General features: G+C 36.6%; 1 protein-coding gene across 4 annotated transcripts in view; it reads left to right on the forward strand.

Moving 5' to 3' along the window:
* CWF19L2 (CWF19 like cell cycle control factor 2) overlaps window positions 1–18,397 on the forward strand; it is a 90,519-nt gene that overhangs the window by 42,265 nt on the left and 29,857 nt on the right. For 3 of the 4 annotated variants that reach the window (XM_069808268.1, XM_069808271.1, XM_069808270.1), the window contains one exon: window positions 18,082–18,222. In XM_069808268.1, the coding sequence (XP_069664369.1) occupies window positions 18,082–18,222 (141 nt within the window). The remainder of the gene's footprint in view (window positions 1–18,081; window positions 18,223–18,397) is intronic. The other variant, XM_069808269.1, reaches the window with a different exon arrangement.

Raw genomic sequence — 18,397 nt, forward strand, 5'->3', positions numbered from 1 at the left:
TGTGTTTTTTGTTTTTTTGGGGGGTTTGTTTTTTTTTTAGTCAGGAAGTAAATTGACATGATACAAAATTAGGTAAATCTAGACTCTGTTCATGGTGGTGGATGAATGAAGTATAAATATATGTGTTTTTTTAAAACTGTTTTCAATTCCAAATGAAGTAGGGCCTATAAGAAAAAAAGCTTCTCAACCCTAAGCCTGTTACTCTGTTCCATAGCACTTAATCAGTATGCAGGAAACGGAAAGTAGTCTCTGCTGAGCAATTGCTAGAGACAGTTCTTAATAATGATGAATTGTGTTTAAAATACAGAATCAATACAAAATTGAATGAAAGCAGAAGGTGGTACTTTAAGCAAAATAACATGGTAGAGGATACACTATTGTAGAGTATTTAAAAGAAGAGAGTGACGTTCTGAAAAAATAGAGAAATACAGGCTTTTCTGTCATGCGTTTGAGAAATTGTAAGGAAAACGTGAATGATTTCAGCATAGCAAATCTTTATTTGAATAACTGAATTTTCTGTGAAAGTCCATCAGCCTTCAGTCTAATGTGATTAATTTAATAAATATATTTAAAGCATAAGGAATTAAACAGTGATTGAGACAAATATATATACAGAAACACACAAAATATATAAATATATATATATTCCACAAGATATATTTGTTCCTCAAGATAGAGCAAAAAAAACTCAGAAAAAAAAAAAATCTGAAGTTTTTCTGATGAAGGGTATGTAGTGCTTCTGTGAAGCCTCTTGGGCATGAAAGATATCTGTAGAGCAATAGTCCTCAATTTTGGCAGGCACCGTATTTCACTTTACATAGGCATCTGACTGACATGATGCTGCTTTAAAGGAGATAACTTTCTAGGCTACCTGTTTCATCTGTAACACTCTCCAGTCCATTGTTTGTGCATCTTGGGTGGAGAAGATTTATAGTGCAAGGAAGACTTAATTTAGCTAGTTTTATGGCATAAGGAGGCCACGTCTTTAGTGAAAACCTTCCTGATAGCAAAAGCTTCATGTACTTCAAATGCTTCTGCATTTTTTTATTTAATTATTCTTCCCAAGTATAGATAATGATGATTAGGATTAAGGATGATTAGGTTTCCAACACCTCCTTTTACAAACTACATCCGAACACAAATTTTGATGGATTGAAGGTCTGTTGTTTAGTTTGGATCCCTGCATTAGAGTCCAGACTGAGAGAGAATTCTGGGGAACCTAGCTCAGTATAAATGATTTTATTTTTTTTTCTCCTTCTTTTTGAAGAATTATTACTTACCTTTTTTTTTTTTCTGAAAGGAAACTGAATACAACTTGGCTTATACCTCAAATCCTATTTATGATAAAATACCATCCATTGCATAGCATTATGTGTAGTTTTGCAGTAAGAGAGACAGGATGGAACATGCTGGATCTTTACCCAGAGAAATTTCTTGCAGCACAGTTATTATCCCAAGACAAGTAAACCATATGACATTAGGAGTAGCTGAGGAGAATCAGTTGTGGAACAAACCTGAAATAATATTCTATTGGTTCCAATAATGATAATAGGGAAAAATGAGAATGTTTCTTTATTTTTCACATGTTTTCAAGATTGGCTTTTTCAAAAATAGCTTAAAAATGACAGTGATTCCTTGGAAAACGAGCCAGTTATCTAAAAGTAAAATAGTGTGTTGATTGTGTGTGTATATGTGAGTATACATGTAAAATTTAGATAGTGTTTAATACTTTGGAATAGGAAGTGAAAGAAAGAAGAAGAATCAGTGCTTCTGATGTGTGGTTTTTTTTCTTTACACCCCCCCCCCCAACACCAAACAAAAAGAAAACCCAAACACCAAATCATACTAAAAATTAACATTCAAAATTGCAGGTGTGCCAGCATATTTAATTTTAGGTTTGGGAATTGAGACTATAAACAGATATTTTTCTGCAGTAAAAATATTTGGTTGTCAAAATTTACCTGTAATATATTTTAATAACACATGGTTGAGTGGCCTTTCATTGTGATATTCCTAGTGCAAAACTTAAATACAATTGTGGTAATGCTTTTAGACTTACGATATATAAAGAATCACTAAAAAAATTATTTAAAACTGCTTCTCAGAAAAATGTAGCTGAGACACTTGTATAAAAACTAGAATGCTGGGGATTAATGATCCTTGCTAAATGCACGATAAAAATCTGTAATTTCATTTGGAACTTCAGATGGTGGGGAGATACAGCAACAGATGGTTCTTGGCCTGTTTACTCTCAGATGTTTTCAGTTCATCATGATTTCTAATTCCTGCTGTTCCATCACACTTGAATCTCATCTGCAGGATGGCTGTGCCATTCTTTCTTCAGCAAAAGTTTGTATTTGCCACACAAAGGGTTGACTATCTCTAACTGGAACAGGGAATAATAAAGTGGACATACTTTTGCAGAACAGCTTTAATATCATTAGTGCATACTTTTTAAAAATAATAGGTATATGCTGTTTCTGGTGAGTGTATTTCCTGAACACTCTTGTTGATGTCAGTAAGAGAAGATTACACAGTTACTTATGAGACAAAAATATAATAAGACAAAAATATAACAAGACAAAATGGCTTAACTTCCTGAATGAAATCTATAGGAAATTGTTTTTTGCAATTAAAGTACTGGAGAAATTGTATCAGTAACTAAATGATGTAAAATATCTTACTGGTTTTGGTACATACAACAGGTATAAAAGGGCAGAGTGGATAAAACCTCTTAGAGTTCAAACTGATAATACAAAAGCTTTGGAGTATGCTTTGACACTGGAAGCAAAAGCTGTACCCGAGTGCCATGCAGCACTTGTAGTTGACGGTGCCATTTTTAATAGCTCTGTTTTTCTCCTAATACTATGTTGAATTTCTACATGTTTTTACTGCTGTATCTACCCTTTCACTGTGTTTCCTCAGAGTAAATTCTAGTTTTCTTGACAAATTTGACACACCCCCAGCCCCAAGAAAAAACAAAAGCAAAAACATTCCTGGAAAGCCTTTCTGGTGCAGGAGATACTTCCAATCTGAAATGGAACAGTAGAACCTCACTGATGCTTCACTTGGTCCTCACACAGCTTTGGTAAATATATGGTATTAAACCTTTTTGGACTGTAAAATAATTTACATGTAAAACCATTTATAAAAGTGTGAACCATAAATTAACAATATATTTTGTATGTTTAAGCAATGAAACACAATTATTGTGTTCAAAAAGAGGTTTTGAAAGGAGAATTTGATCAACTGATGACTGTTGGGACCAGCTGGTCTTTAGTGTAGTTACATGTTAGGTCTCATTAGCTGTTGTTACCAACATAAAGCAGAAACATTTTATAGGCTGTTTAAGAGGATCAATTAAACTATGCACCCATACTTCTAAAAGGAATGAAAACATTTGGCTTTGGGCCAGCACATCTGGATAATGAGAGACATTCAGCTAGCAGCATGGTTTGCAAAGTTGTACGTGTGAGGTTTTTGCAGAGGTTCTTCAGAGGTGCTGCACTGATGGCTGTGGAGAGTGGGGCTCTCCACTGGTGTCTGGAATGGAAGTGCCACTACCAGTGTCAGTGTTAGCGTTACCATTCTGTTCTGCCTGTCTAGGTAAGATGTTACAGGCTCCTTGCTTTTTCAAGTCTTTGGCTTTCTTCTGATGTCTTCCAAAATAACAGCAGTGATAATGGCTTGAGAGTATGATATACATGAGTAGAAGCTTAAAAGGATGTGGAATTAAATCTTTGTTCTGCAACATCTAATTGTCCGCATTCTTCCTCTGCTTTTTTTTTTAAGACCCTTTTCTAGATATATTCCTTTAATAATAATATTTCCAATTGGACTACCTCTCTTTATAATAAAAATGCATTATTAAGCTCCCTCATACGCCTGAATTACTATTTTTTGGTTGGGTTAATATGTTGCTTTCAGTTTGTAAAATTACCTTTTCTGATGCTACAGTCTCTGAAAGTATCTCATATACCAGATCTAGGGTTATGTGGCTTTCTGACATCCAATATTATTGTTAAGTTCGACTTGATCACTTTAGTTTTCCCTAGTATTAGGCACATCACTGGACACGTTACAAGCTGCTGTAAGTTATACATTACAAGTTCCAATCTTACTTCCACGGGCTGGCAGCACGACTCTTACTGAATTTGATTTGAGGTTTGTGTGCGTGTCCATTCTACTCACGAGATATTATTCTGATCGCCCTAGCTCAGAGATGCTCTACGACAATGAGTACTGAGAGCAAATTGATACTGAAAAAGCTGCTCAAAGAAACTCTCTAAGACTCGATTTTGGAGTTTTAGAAAGCAGGCGTTCTTTACTGCAGTGCTGGGTGCATGGGGGATCACTCCACCTATTGTGCACACTGTCAGGCCTTTTGGTTGTGCAGGTTAAGTACATGTTCTACATACATATTCACTAGATTTCCGAGAAATGTTATATACATTAGTTTTCCGGGAAACTATTAGCATATGCAAATGTCCTTTACATAGGTGCATTGAAGGTCTCTGGTGGTCTTCAGGAGTCCTCTGGTGGTCTTCCATAGTTTTCCTCACTTGTCCGCTACTTGACACTTCTCGGATGATTCTGTGCAGTGTGATCTTCTGCATGTTTGATACATGTTATCCTAAAGAATGCTCGTTAGTGCTTCTATTATCTATGTTTACATTTTGACATAATTCACATGGATACTTCTAAACTAAGTTACTTAAAAGGGCTAAAGTCCTTATCTTCTTCAGTGGGGGCTTGTCTGGGATGGCCCAGAATCTGCAAGGCCATCCAAAAGCAATTTCTCACGCATTTTGCAACATACAGAACCCCCCATCCACCACTGATCAGCAAACAATTGGGTAAAAAAACAGCAGCGCCATTGTATTCAGAAAAACATCCTGCATCAAAATAGAAAGATTTTTGAATGCAGGGATGATTGGGGGCATTCAATATAAAGAAGAGATGAATAAGAAGGTCAGGTTACTTATTCTGAGTAATAAACAGTTTAGCTAAAATACCTTTTTTTGTAATATAAGAACAATGAATTGTTGAATTTAAGGGGCAACTGATTTTGTAGCAATAAGACAAAATTTTTAACACAACATGTTATTAACCTGTGTCACTCACTGACTGGGGGAAAGAAAGGATAGAGACCAAACAATCAGTAGTTATCTAAGTACCTAATCCTTTTCTAATAATTAATGTTTTCACTTATAAAAAGGAGCTATGGTTTGGAGTTTTTGTTTGGTGGTTTGGGTTGGTTTTTTTTTTTCAGTCTCAGGCTTTATATGTAAACCTAGCACTACCTGATGAAGATACTCTTCTGTAGACTTGTTAATTTCTGTGTTACAGCCTGCATTAGATTTTCTAATGCTTCTCCTCACTGTTAAGCACAAGGTCCTGATTATGGCAGACCAGCTTTCTGATCTTGTAAAAACTTTTTTTGAAATCCTATTTCTGTATTAGCTTAATACCTTTTGAAGTTATAATAGTGATGCTTATTACTATGTTTATTGAGTCTTTCTTGAAATACTGAATTTTTAACCTAGTTAGAAGTTTGCTCTTGCTTCCCTTCCTCATGCTGCTATTTCTCTTAATCTGATTTTTTTTCTGCTATAAGAAACCCAAATCAAAGATATGAGTTTTATACAGTGGCCTGCTGTTACAGACTTGTGACCATTTTCATTTCATCTTGTTGTGAGATCCAAACCTTGGTCTTCCTATGGAGAATGGTCTGCCTACTGATTTTATAAGTATTACCTCAAAGTTGACAGTTCCATTATTCATAACAAATGGCAGAGCCTGAAGGGTAGCTTAGGTGCTTTGAAACCTATGTTACATGGGGACTCCAGGTAGTGACTACACTGACTGCAATGGTGACACATGCTCTTATAAATAGCCAGCACTGAAGGAGGCATACTGCTCCCTCTAAATGAGACTGGCTCATCCTTCTGGTAACTGTGGTGATGGTGTGTAAATGCACCCTGAGAACCTAACAGAAGGGTCACTGATGTGGGAGAAGAAAGAGTAATGGAAGAGAACAGGAGACAGTGGATGGAAGAAATAGCTACATCCAGCACTCTGAGAAGTGGTAGATGTCTTCTAGACACTAACTAGATATTATAATATAAAGACAGACTTTTCCAATAGAGGAAAAAGATTATATTCAAAGCATTTTCATTGGCCATAGACAGTAAGAGAAAGGAAACAGGTTGTATGCTTAGTCCAGCATCTAATTTGTCCATAGCTAGCATTTAGTTGTAGAGGATTGTTCCTTGCTGAAAAAGGTTGCTGAGCTTTGTTATTGCTTCGTTACACTGTTCTGGTACCATTTTAGTGTAGCTTTCGGTAAACATTTGCAGACAGCTCTCCAACTCACACAGCATGCAGCTTTTTGTTGGCTGAGTAATTAAAAAAAAAAAAAGTTTGTTTTTCCTAGCTCTGGTTGCCCCCTATCTCACAATATACTGACTCTTAAAATATATTTTATTCTCTTTAGCTATTAATATTGAAAATCAGTTCCAGTTGAGTAGATCCTATCTCAGATGCTTGGCCTGCTTACTCCCTTTGTTCAGCTACTCCAGTGTCTGTTCCTCAAATTAAGCTGTCCACCTGGTGGCACAGTTTTTCCATTTCCTCCTTCTGGATTATGGAACAGGCATCATCTGTGGAGAGTTCAAAAATCTTTTTCAGAACCGCATTTTATTTATTTATGTATTTAATTTAAAGCATTTATCTTTCAAAACCAGACTTGCCTGCTTTGTTCAGTTGGGTGTTAATCACCGTATAGTGGTTTGTACATTTGGTGAGAACAACTGTGTACTTTGCATATTTAATTGGCCTGAAGTAAAAATTCATGTTCCTCAATTAATGTCAACAAACAATTCCGCTCTGATTCTGTAAATACACACTATCTTTGTTTGTTTCAGACTGCAAATTATATAGTTTGTGTAGCAGTCGTCACAAGATTCAGGGATAGTGGCTGAGCCTCTTTTCCAGTTTCAACTTTAACATTTAATAATATGTATCCTATTTAAAGTACTTTAAATATATTTTTAAACCTATATTGTACTTATATAGATAGAGATAATATTTATCTGTTAATTATCAAGTAATATATTACTATCACCATTTCTGTTTATAATATAGCTTATTACTAAATATTAAACATATTAAGCTATTAATTCAGAAACTTGAGAGGTTTAAAGTAAGCTATGTAATGCCATGCCACTGCATGAAGAAGTAATATACTTTCTAGATATTAAAAGCAAGTTAAAACAGAAGCAAAAAGCCAGACTCAAGTGAATCTCTACATAAAGCATAAAAAGATAATTCTTGCCTCTTTTATGAAAGATGGTAACAGTTCCTGGGAATATTTGTAAGGTTGCCTGGACAATTTCACAGTTTGTTAGTAGGAAAGAAAGTAGTTAGTCTATTCTTGTGCTATGCTGACTGGCACATAGGTGTTACTGTATACCATGTCGTATACTTGTAGGAACGCAAGTCTATAAATTTATAAAGAAAATATCAACAGATAAAGTGAGAGTTTTAAGTACACTCTTTCAGTTAGATTGGTATCCACGCTCCTTTAAATTCTTCAGTAAAGTCTAATACTTCTGTGAGTCATGGCTTTTCCCTGCAGAGGATCTTTCCCAGTATGCCACATTTGTTCAAGTGTAGAGGAGTTCTTTATTATGCTTGTGTGAGTTTGTCCATTGCAAATGTTAGATGCATCGCCCCTTAATTCCCAGAATCAGCCTTTGGTGCATTTTAAAAGTTTATGTTAGTTTATGTTGTAATTGCCACCTTCTGCTATTTCTGTAATGAGACCTATTTAAGTGATATAATTCATGCTGAAGAATGTGGACATTATGTATTGCAATTCTTTTTGGGAGCTGTAGTGAAAATAATCTCTTCATAGCAACTTGCATGAAAACTCTTTTTACTGATATTTCAATTTAAAGATGATTCCTAAAGTTTGTTCTGTTTTTAAAAAGAAAAAAGTTGTTAAATAGGAAGATCTTATCTTGAGAATGCAAATAATGAAGTTATTATTCAAATGTCATCATCTGATACTGCTATAACCATTTCAGCATCTTTTTTTTTCTACCAGAAAGCTTTCTGCTTCTGATGTGTTTAGAAATAGCTTTAATATTTATTGTTAGTAAGATCCTCCTCAAAATCAACTTTTACCTTGCCTTTTTATGTTAATACAATTAACTTTCTATATTTATGCTGTGTTTTTAATTCAGTTCTATTTAGACAGGATTTTGACTTCTGAAGGATGTCTTTGCCTCTAATAACATCTTTAATCTTCTGAATAATCATGCCTGGTGTATTTGATCCATTGGATTCATCTTGGTTCATAGTATGCATTTCCTTCTAGTCTCTAACATGACTTCACATTAGTCTTCATGCTGTCCATAATTATTCTATCCTTTTATCTGCTCTTTTTAATTTCTCTTTGATGAACTACTTTTTTTGTACCTTGTCTTCTAAAGCTAAATATCGCTATAGTTTTTTTGCCTTTTCCTTTTCTCTGAAATATTAAATCTAAATACATTATGGTCAGTCTCATATGCCTTGTGTCAGGACTCTGGACTTTTTGAAATTAGGAAAAAAAACCCCCAACCCTCACAAAACCCACAAACCTGCCAGCTCTAGGATTCTGAATCAAAGAATTCAGTATGTATTATATCTAAACGTTTATCCTCTGCATCATTTCATGTTGTGTAAATCAGAACCTGCTGAAGTCTCTCATTAGAACTTACTAATGCCTTACTTTCTTCCTCTCTAGTTTCACTGTACACATCTATGGTTCCTAGTAGTTTTCTAGCCCTTCTTGGTTTTAAAATAAACCAGCAAAACCCCAAACATGATGATTCCATACTCTTCTTAGGCAACTGTACTGTTGTTCTACACTCCTTAATGTTAGAAGAAACTTTCTAATACCTAATGTGCATTTCTTCTGCAATGTAAACCTTTTAGTTTTCCTCTTATTCATCATAAAAGGTTTTGGCAAGCAGAATATGAGTTTTTGTAACCTACCAGCATGTTTTCCCTAATCTTGTCTTCCTTCTCTTCTAACTCTTTTTTTTTTTAAAAGAACTTTTTCTTGTCCTCTGGTCATTCTTCTTGCTTTTTTCCAGTTTCTCTCCTGTTAAGTTTGCATGTTTCTTGAAGGGTAATGCCCCAAATAGGTTGTGAGGCCATCTGAAGTTTTGCATGTTGAAAAATTGAAGTATTTCCACACAAGTCAGCTTATACTGGTATACATCTTGTATATGTGTTCCAGTATAATGCTTGTTTTTTTCCACAAAACATAAGTTTACTTGGTTTGTGAACCATTCTGCATCTCCAAGATCAAAGCATTCACCTGGAGAAAAGATCATACCTAGATAGGACTACTTCCAAAAACAGAAGCTTATCAGCAGCTTAGTGTTTGGTGGCAGCTACTGAGTATTATATCATGCTAAAATAACGAAATGTTCTAGTGCTGTGTTTAATTGGGAATTGCTTATTGCTAGAGTAAATACACAACTTCGAAGGGCCTCATGGGACAGTATTTATCGAGAAGCTGAGAAAGTGACTTCTGAGGCAGAACTACAGCACCTTTAAACAGTAAAAGGTGGGAAGGAAACATATGCCTATTTATGTGGATGATCATTAAACATGGAAATAAAGCATTGATATCTGTATCAAACATGATACTTTTACTTTAAAACATTCCAGAAACATGTCCAAAATCATACTTCTAAGAAGTTAATCATTGTTTATGGGCGAATTTGGTCATTTTTCTTCTCTCAGTCTATAAAAGGCTTTTTTGCAAAAAGGTTGGGGTTTAGGTGTTTGATTACTGTATTGTATTTTTGCTTGATATTCAGTCAGATGTTTTAAGCTTGGTAGCAGCCTATGGGGAGTGTAATACTTGAAGTGAAACAGTTGATCCTGCTGAGGATAGAAACTTAATGAAGAATTTGATTATCAGATGCATTAAGAGAAAGGAGAAACATTTGAGTGGGCACAGAGGCAGCTCTACTTTATTGAGTTCCTTCCCAACCCCACCTGAGATTCCATGGTTCAGATCCAGAAGATACTCTTCTACTGCCTGTCTATTAGTATGTTGGCATGCAGAAACAAGAAGACGAAAGTGCAGCTGTTGTTAGGATCTAACATTTTGGAGCTTGTCTTCAAAGGCACATAAAATCTGTTTTTCTGACATGTAGAACACCTTGTGAATTCTGTTCATTTGGGGAAAATAATAGGCTACTCAACAATGGCATCCTTTTTGAAATGTCTGTATTTTAAAAACTTTAGTGAAGACACTTTAATGTTGGGATGGATGTTGTAGAAAGGAATTGGATGCTTGTAAGTTGACTTAAGAATCTGGTGTTTACTATTCTGTCCAGTTGCTGCAGCATTGCTGTTGTACTTTCTATTCTTTTTAGTGATTTATCTTTTTGAAAAGTCATGTATGCAATGAGGTGAAAATTTAGAGACTGGGAGTGGAAAAGTTGCAGCCATTCCTTGTGGAAAATTTCCATCCCTTTTCTTGTCTGAGCAACACAAAGATGTGGGGAAGGAGGGACATAATTCACCTAAAAATCAGCATCTTTTTGGAGACTCCATGGGGGCAGCAGGCCCCTTCACAGTTTTCAGTGAATAATCTAACAAGTAACCATTTCTGAAAGGTCCTGTTCATGTGAAATCCTCAGTCAGGTGCATCTTTCCACTCGTTCAACTCCTGTTATTTGCTGCCCCTTCTGTGTGTGGATTTGACTAGTCCTCTTGGGAGAGCTGCTGTATCCCTACTTGGCCATGTGGGTTTGGTAGGTTTGAGACAAGTTGGGTTTTTTTTCCTCTACAAAGGTCTGTTTCATTTCAGACTGATTAGCAACACTCTGGATTTTTGAGTTTTCACTGCAACATCTGTAGTTGTATTTTCAGCTTCCAAACTTGTAGAGTTATCCAAGTCTTTAAAGATCTAGAAAACATGGCAAATGCCCTGTGATACGTTCTGTTGGTGTTAACTTCATTTTTGCTTTCCCTATCTGCTGTGTATAAATTTTTAAAATTATTCCCTGTTTCCTTTCTAGCTTTTTGTACTGCTCTTTTTATGATTTTTCTCTACGTGATTATCTTGTGTTAAGTCTGAACTACTTAGCCTGTGAGTGCATTTGTCTTTTGCACCATTTCAGACAGAATTTTGTGCTTATTTCAACCAAATGTTGCAGATGGGTGAGTTTCTTGTTGTCAAGTGAAGTACTCCTTATGAAACATTCGTCCCCCCGCTTCTGGTTTTTAAAACTTTGGTTTTTCTTTGGCTTTCCTCTTCCCCAGCTCCTTCAACTGTTAAAATTTTCTACTGTCTGTAACAGTACTGAGCCTTGCTAAGTTATAGGTTGTTTAAGCATTACAATATTCACAAATGTCTGCCTATTTGTTTTTTTTTTTTACATGAAGAAATGACCAACGCCCTAGAAACTTGCATCAGTTACCTCTTCACTATTATATCTGGAATACTCCATTTGCATTTATTCCATTTATATCCCATTTAAAAGTGTGATGTACATCCTGCTGCTTTTCGCTCATGTTGTATTCTTTCTCCACCCTGTTGTCCTTTGTCTTTGCTCATCTGATGCTGATCATTTTTGTTGTTGTTGTTATGTTTTCAAATTAATAGTGCTTTTAATGCTGTAGCGGTAACTAGGTCTCACACCTGCCTGGACAACATAGTGATGACATGAAAACAGCCCACCCCACCCCCCGGTTGTCTCTGTCTCTAGCCAGGTTTGACCTTTAGCACGTGGCAAGCATGAGGTGGAAGCACACAGCCTTTTTCTCCTATTGCGATGAATCACCTCTTCTCTCCCTCCCAACAGAGAGAAAACACCTTATCTTCTGAAAAAGTAACAGCTGAGGCATGTATCTGGCTGATGCTGGAAATAAGTACTGCTGCATGTATATTCTCTGAAAATACCGTTATTGGAGCTAGACTAGTGTTGGACATCTTGGTTTGCTTTGCAGAATGGGATTTGCCTTTGGTGGTACAGAAGAGAGAAGTTTGGCTTACCTAGACAGCTTTTTAGTCCATAACTTCCACCTTCGTGTGACTTTTTCTTGGAAAAATATAATTAAGCCATTGAAGCCAGCATACTTCAGTATCTACAGAATATTCAGACTTTATTGGGGTTTCTGGGACAAGCTTTCATTAGGCGAGGATGGCGGATGTAAAGCAGACATCAATCGTTTGGTGGAAAATAGCTTCAAATTGAGATTAATAAAGTTGTTTATAAGATTTGACAAAGGCTGTCCTAATATCACCAGATTCAGTAATGTCCACATTATTTGCTCTAATTTAATCAACCAATTTACCTAAACATCTTTGTAGTGTAATCAAGAAGCTCTCAGGCTTTTTAATTATTTTTTTTATTCTTAAACTTTTAGAAAGTTAAATACTTACTTTCCTGGTGAAGAATTTGTGGCTTTGTAAAAATTTTTTATATGTGTGTATATATATGTGTGTGTGTATTTATACGTATATACATACATATATACACCTTTATTAAATCTGGGAACACCCCTGTGAAGTGGGAATGTACTGTTGTCCCTGTTTTGGAGGGAGCTGAGCTGACCTGGCTCTTGACAGGATGTCCATCATCTGAACAGACATCCATCAGCTGAAAAGGTAGTAACTTCAATTCTAAATGAGAAGGTAGTTGGTGGGAGCACTTGAAGGTATGGGAAGGCTGAGGGCTGGGTGCATAAAGGGAGTGACACAGAACAGCACTTAGCACTCCTGTGCTTTACTTGTGGGCAGCTGGCAACAATAGTGTGAGCTGCAACTCTTACGTACCTAGAAATGGAGTTTGCAATAGCTGAGGTGTAAGGAAGTATTTAAGAAGTCATGTGGGAAATGGATATATCCATTCTACTCCCTGGGTATTTTGTCTGAAGGACTGCAATCCATGGGAGTGCCTTCATCACCAAGCTGTATGATAATGCTTCATTTTCATATGTGCTGATAAATTCTGTCTGGCTTAACGAGTCCTTCGTGTCTATTTTTCACTCCTGCTGTACAGGTATTCCAGGCCTCCTCTTCCTCCTCTCTCTGCTTGGTGGGTAGAGAAGTCATGGGAGATAGAGTTGTAATCTTCCTGAGCTGCATTGAAGTTAAATAAGTGAATGATATTCCTCTGGAATATTTTCACAAAAGACTGTTTTTCTGGATTAAATCTGTGGCTGCAGCCCTTTTTAATGAACTCAAGAGTGTTAATGGGCACTGGATGTGAACTAAGCCAACCAGGGATAAAACTTAGGGATAAGTGTGTTTAGTCCAGCCATTCTGGTTGGGTTTGGATATGGAATAGATGTTAAACCACCCATCTCTGGCAAAATGAGAGCAGTTTTGGGCATGCTCGGAAGCATAACTCAATGTGACTCTAGAACTCCACCAGGAAAAACTTAGGTGCCCGTAAGATCTTAAGTGCTGAAAGGTAGACTAGGAGTTCAGGGATTATACTTTTCTGTCCAAACTAAGAAGACCTCGCTTGTAGGTAATTCCTTGAGGCAGGTGTTTGCTCCTGGCCTTACAGTTCTGAAGGTGCCCAATATAATAAGGATTTACACTATCTGGCAAAATGTTACTGTTATACAAGGAAATTGAGGGATCTCCTCTCTGCTCGTACAAGCGATAGTGATTTTACTATCCATTCACCTGTCACCGGCTGACAGATTGAACTGAAGCCAGGGAACTGGCAGCTTGCTTCTTGGGTTCTGATAAAGAAAAATCAACATTACCAGTAGTGTTCATATTAACCTTCTGTATCTATGTCTAATGGTAAGGACCACTTTGTGAACTTCTTTCTTTCTGATATCCAGCATTTAATGTGTTCATAGCTGTTCTGTTTTTCTTCTTTGTACTATAATCTCGGTCATAGTCTGAGAGTCATAGCTAATAGGGTTTTTTGTTGGTGGTTTTTTTCTTTTCCCACCTTCAGCTGAAGTAGAGATTAGGAACATAATGTAGAATGGACATGTGCTTTTTTAGGATGGCATCCCCTATGTAAGTTGTGACATGGATCTTGTGATACCTTTTCAGTAGTGATCTGCCTTTCAAGTTTGAAATGAAAGTTTAAAAAAAACAAACCAGAGGACTAGTTCTGGGTTCTGTCTTCTATTAGTTTGGGTCCTGGGACATGGTGCTTTGTGAACTCTGGTATTGCAAAAAAAAAAAAAAAAGAAAATTGTGTTCAGAATGCTGATAGAAGTAATGAAAGGAAAATGACACCGTTTATCTTAGTTTCTCATTGGTCTTTATTCAGTTTAAATAGAAGATGTATGTCAGACAAAGGATTCAGTTGACTGATTGCACTAGTTCTAGATTGAGTAACTCCTATTTAGAAGTTTTGAACTCTTACACCAGTTATAAGAAGCATATTAAAGAAAAAAGAAAATACATAATAATTTTTTTTTGGCTCATAGGTCATAAAAAGGTCTCCATGCTTTGTCAGATAATAGTAATTGTGAAATAGTTGGTAAGATGTGCATTTAGTGCTGTTAGTCTCATTAAAGAGAGCAGATTAGAACTTGTTGACTGCAGTAATAAGCAAACTGTTTTTTGCTAAGAATAAAAAATTTCTTACTGACACCTGTTGATTACAAGGAAAGCAAAGGCAATGTGGAGACTTACAAAGCTCTACCTCCATTGTAAATAAGCAGTTGTATTATGTTCTATATAAAGAACGCAGGAAGTCTGCTTAAAGACTGTTTTGTATCTGTAACAATGTTAAATGTTAAAATATAGAGTAGAAAATTGCTGAAAAACTTCTAGCTGATAGTACAAAAGATGTTAATCTGAAAATACATTTACAAGAAATGCATTTCTGTTTAGTTTTACAGAGGGGGGAAAATGATAACTTTCTATCTACAATTTTTTTTAGTATTTGACAAAACTGATTATTTCACTCAACCATGTTTCAAGGCTACATACTTATATCATTAAAAAAATAAGAGTTATTTCAGAATGTTTTTCTACTGTATTTTGTCCAGAGCTAGAGCAGTTTTGGGAGAATGAATGCTTTAATCTTGTTTCAGTTGCCCATTTCCCTCTGTAATCTTAGTAGTTTATGAGATCTTTTGAAAATGGCTTTTTTTGCAGTTCTTCTATGGGTAATAAATTGGTGTAATGAATTGCATGTTCGTGATTCAGGGTAGTGTTTTGGCCTCTAGAATTCTCATTACTTTGTATAATCTACGAGATGGAAAATGCAGCTCAGGATGTGATTACCTGACTCACAAACCATTTTTTGATGTGCTATCAACCAAGCATCCCAAGTCTTTTTTTCTACAGTCGCCCCCTGGTTTGTCTTAAACCTTTGCCAATGCATGAGTTTTCCCCAGGTGCAAGACTCCGCATTTGTTTGAGGTTCTTGTCAGCCTATTTTTTCAGGTTGTAGAGCTCCTTCTGAATGGCAACCCTATGCTTAAGTCTATCAACCATGTCCCCATCCCACCTATGTGGTGTCTCAGCAAACTTGCCAGAATAATTCCATTCTGTTCCATTGTCCAGGGTGTTGAAGTTAAGTTGCGTTCATAGATGCTGTTCCTCAGGGGTTGATCTCTGTAACATAGTGCTAGTTAAACTATGAAGAGTGCCAGTTAGACCTCGGAGTATTGACAGCTACTCTTTGAGCCTGGTAATCCAAACAATTTCTCACCTGTCTTGCAGTCTATGCATCCCTCCAGTTTGGCAACAAAATACTATGAGACTGCATTGAAAACCTTGCAAACTTAAAGGTAAACAACATCCCTGGTACTTTCCTTTTGCACTGAACCAGGCATCTCACTGCAGAGGCCAGATTTATCAGGCATGATTTGCCATTTGCAAATCCATGTTGGCTGTTTCCAGTCACTTTGCTGTTGTTCTTGGGCTTGGAAGGGGCTTCCACGAGGACCTGTTCTGCAGTTTTTGGGAGACTGAGGTGAGGGTGGTCATCCTGTTGTTCCCCAGGTGTTTCTTCTTCAACTTTTTGAAGGTGACTGTATACATTTACCTTTTTCCAGGGGCATCCACCAATCACCACTACTCTTTAGATGTGATATTCTTGTCCAGCATAATATATGCATCCCATCTAGATCCATAAGCTAGCATATTTCCAGTTTGGTTAAGTGGTCCTTAAGCTGATCCTTCTTTCCTGCAGGTAGTACTTCTGTCCTCCATACTCTACTGCTAGGCACTGGGGCCTGAGAAGCCAAAGAGTAGACCTTGCTGATGAAGATTGGCAAGGTATTGAGTGTCTTAGCCTCTTTCATGTCCTTTGTTACTAGGTCCTTCCTCTCTTTCAGCAGTGGGCCTGTGATGTCCTTGCTTGTAGAAGGATATCCAGTATGCTCATAGAATCCCTTCTTTTTGTTCTTCGCATCTCTTGCTAGTTTTAGCTTCAGCCGTGGTTTTTCTAATTCTATCCCTGCATGCCTGGAAAGTTCATCTGTGGTCCTGCTGGGTAACTTGGCTCAGGTTCCACCTTCTGTAAGCTTCCTTTTTGTTTTTGAGCTTCCTTAGAAAGTTCCACATTTAGCCAAATAGCAGATCAAATGGACCCTTCTCATCCTCTATGGAGGTTGTCCTTGAAGATCAACAGCTCTCTTGGGCACCTTTGTCATTCACGACCATCTCTCGTGAGATCCAGTCAAGCAGATTCCTGAATAAGCTGAAGTCAATTTTCCTATAATCCAGGGGTTTTTCTTTGTTCTGTAACTTGCCTTCCTCATTTCCCTTAGAATCTTAAGCTCCACTGTCTTGTGGTTGCTGCAGTCAAGGCAGCTGCTGACTTCCATGTCCCTTATTAGGCTGTTTTTTTAAAATTTGTAAGTAGAAAATTCAGTAGAGCAACACTCCTTGTCAGTTTGTTCAGCATTTGTGTCAATACTTGTCCTCAATGCATTTGAAATCTGGATTGCTTGTGCCCTACTGTGTTGCTCTTCCAGCAGATGAACTGGTGGTTCTACTCCACTATGAGGACCAAGGATAAGTGTGTGAAAGCTTCCCTTGTTGCCCTGTCCTGTGTATGCCTCTCACCTCATATCTCCAGCACCTCAAGAGCTTGGTTTAGTTACATTTAGAAGACACCTTCCTCATGATTCCCAAATTTCTTTTGGTATGTAGAAGCAGTAATTAAGTAGAAGTGTAGTTTAGGTGAGACTGAATGTGTTTGCCATCCAAAGACAAATGACTTATTTTTGGTGTATATCAGGTAAATGCTTGTTTTTGTTTCCATATATTTCGGCACACGAACAGATGATTTAAATGTTGTCATTTCTGCCTCAGTCTATAATTTAATTTGACCTAAATAATCAATGTACACCTACTCATCTATATCTTCTTCACCACAGAGATACTTGTGTTGAGCTGTTTGTATTTCCTATACTGCATATCCTAGGATCAAGATTAAAAAATTTCAGTATTACATTTTGATAGAAGTGATCTGTACTGGTGGTAGGTGCAGTGTAGGAAACTAAAGTCTGATCTAATGTGTTGAATGTGTTGAAAATGTGTTGAAAAACAATAGCTAATGTGTTGGCTGGTTTGTTAGCCAAGTTTTGAAAGGAAAAAAATATACCAAACAAACACTGCACACACATCCCCTGCCCCAATCCACCAAAAAGCCCAGAAGTGGTGACGTGCTGCAGCTTTTCGGACAGTTTTCAGGAATACACTGTTATAATGGTGGTGGTATATATTAATTCAATATTATCTGTTTGTCTTCAGAAGCATTGTATTTCTTCTGGGAATGAAGCTTTATGAAAAAGAACAAAGAGTACAAACTTGGTTGTTTTTGGAAAGGGTTTTAACTCTACTTAACTAGCTGAATATATTTTTAATATTCTGTTCTTTTTGAATGTGGATAAGAATACCTTGTGTAAGGTAATACTCTCTGCTTTGAATTATAATGAACATGCAAAATGTAAAGGATCTGTTATTTAATCTTTAGGATTTTAAACATTTAATCAGTGTGGGTTGGGTGTTTCTTTTGGTTTTGTCTGTATCATCTGTTTTAAAATATATCTTAAAACCTGGCACAGGCTTCAAGCCATCAAGAAGATGAACAAGTGGTCCTTGTCAGAACAGATCAAAGTGGAAGGGCATGGCCTGTGACCACACCAGCTGAACCACAGGAGCCAAAAGGAGGACGGAGAAAGCGACAGATGGTAAGTTTTACAAATGTGAGTATTAAAGTGTAATTCTGAAATGATTTTGTAGTTTTACTTTTATGATGCCATAATTAATATGTGTCTTATCAGAATGTCAATAGGTAGTTAAAAAGTTCCTTTCAGAAGATGATTGTAATTAAGTGTTAGAGTACATATTTATTAAGCATGTATTAAGTTTATTTTCAGA

The sequence above is a fragment of the Haliaeetus albicilla genome, chromosome 20, assembly GCF_947461875.1.
Source record: "Haliaeetus albicilla chromosome 20, bHalAlb1.1, whole genome shotgun sequence".
Classification (NCBI taxonomy): domain Eukaryota; kingdom Metazoa; phylum Chordata; class Aves; order Accipitriformes; family Accipitridae; genus Haliaeetus; species Haliaeetus albicilla.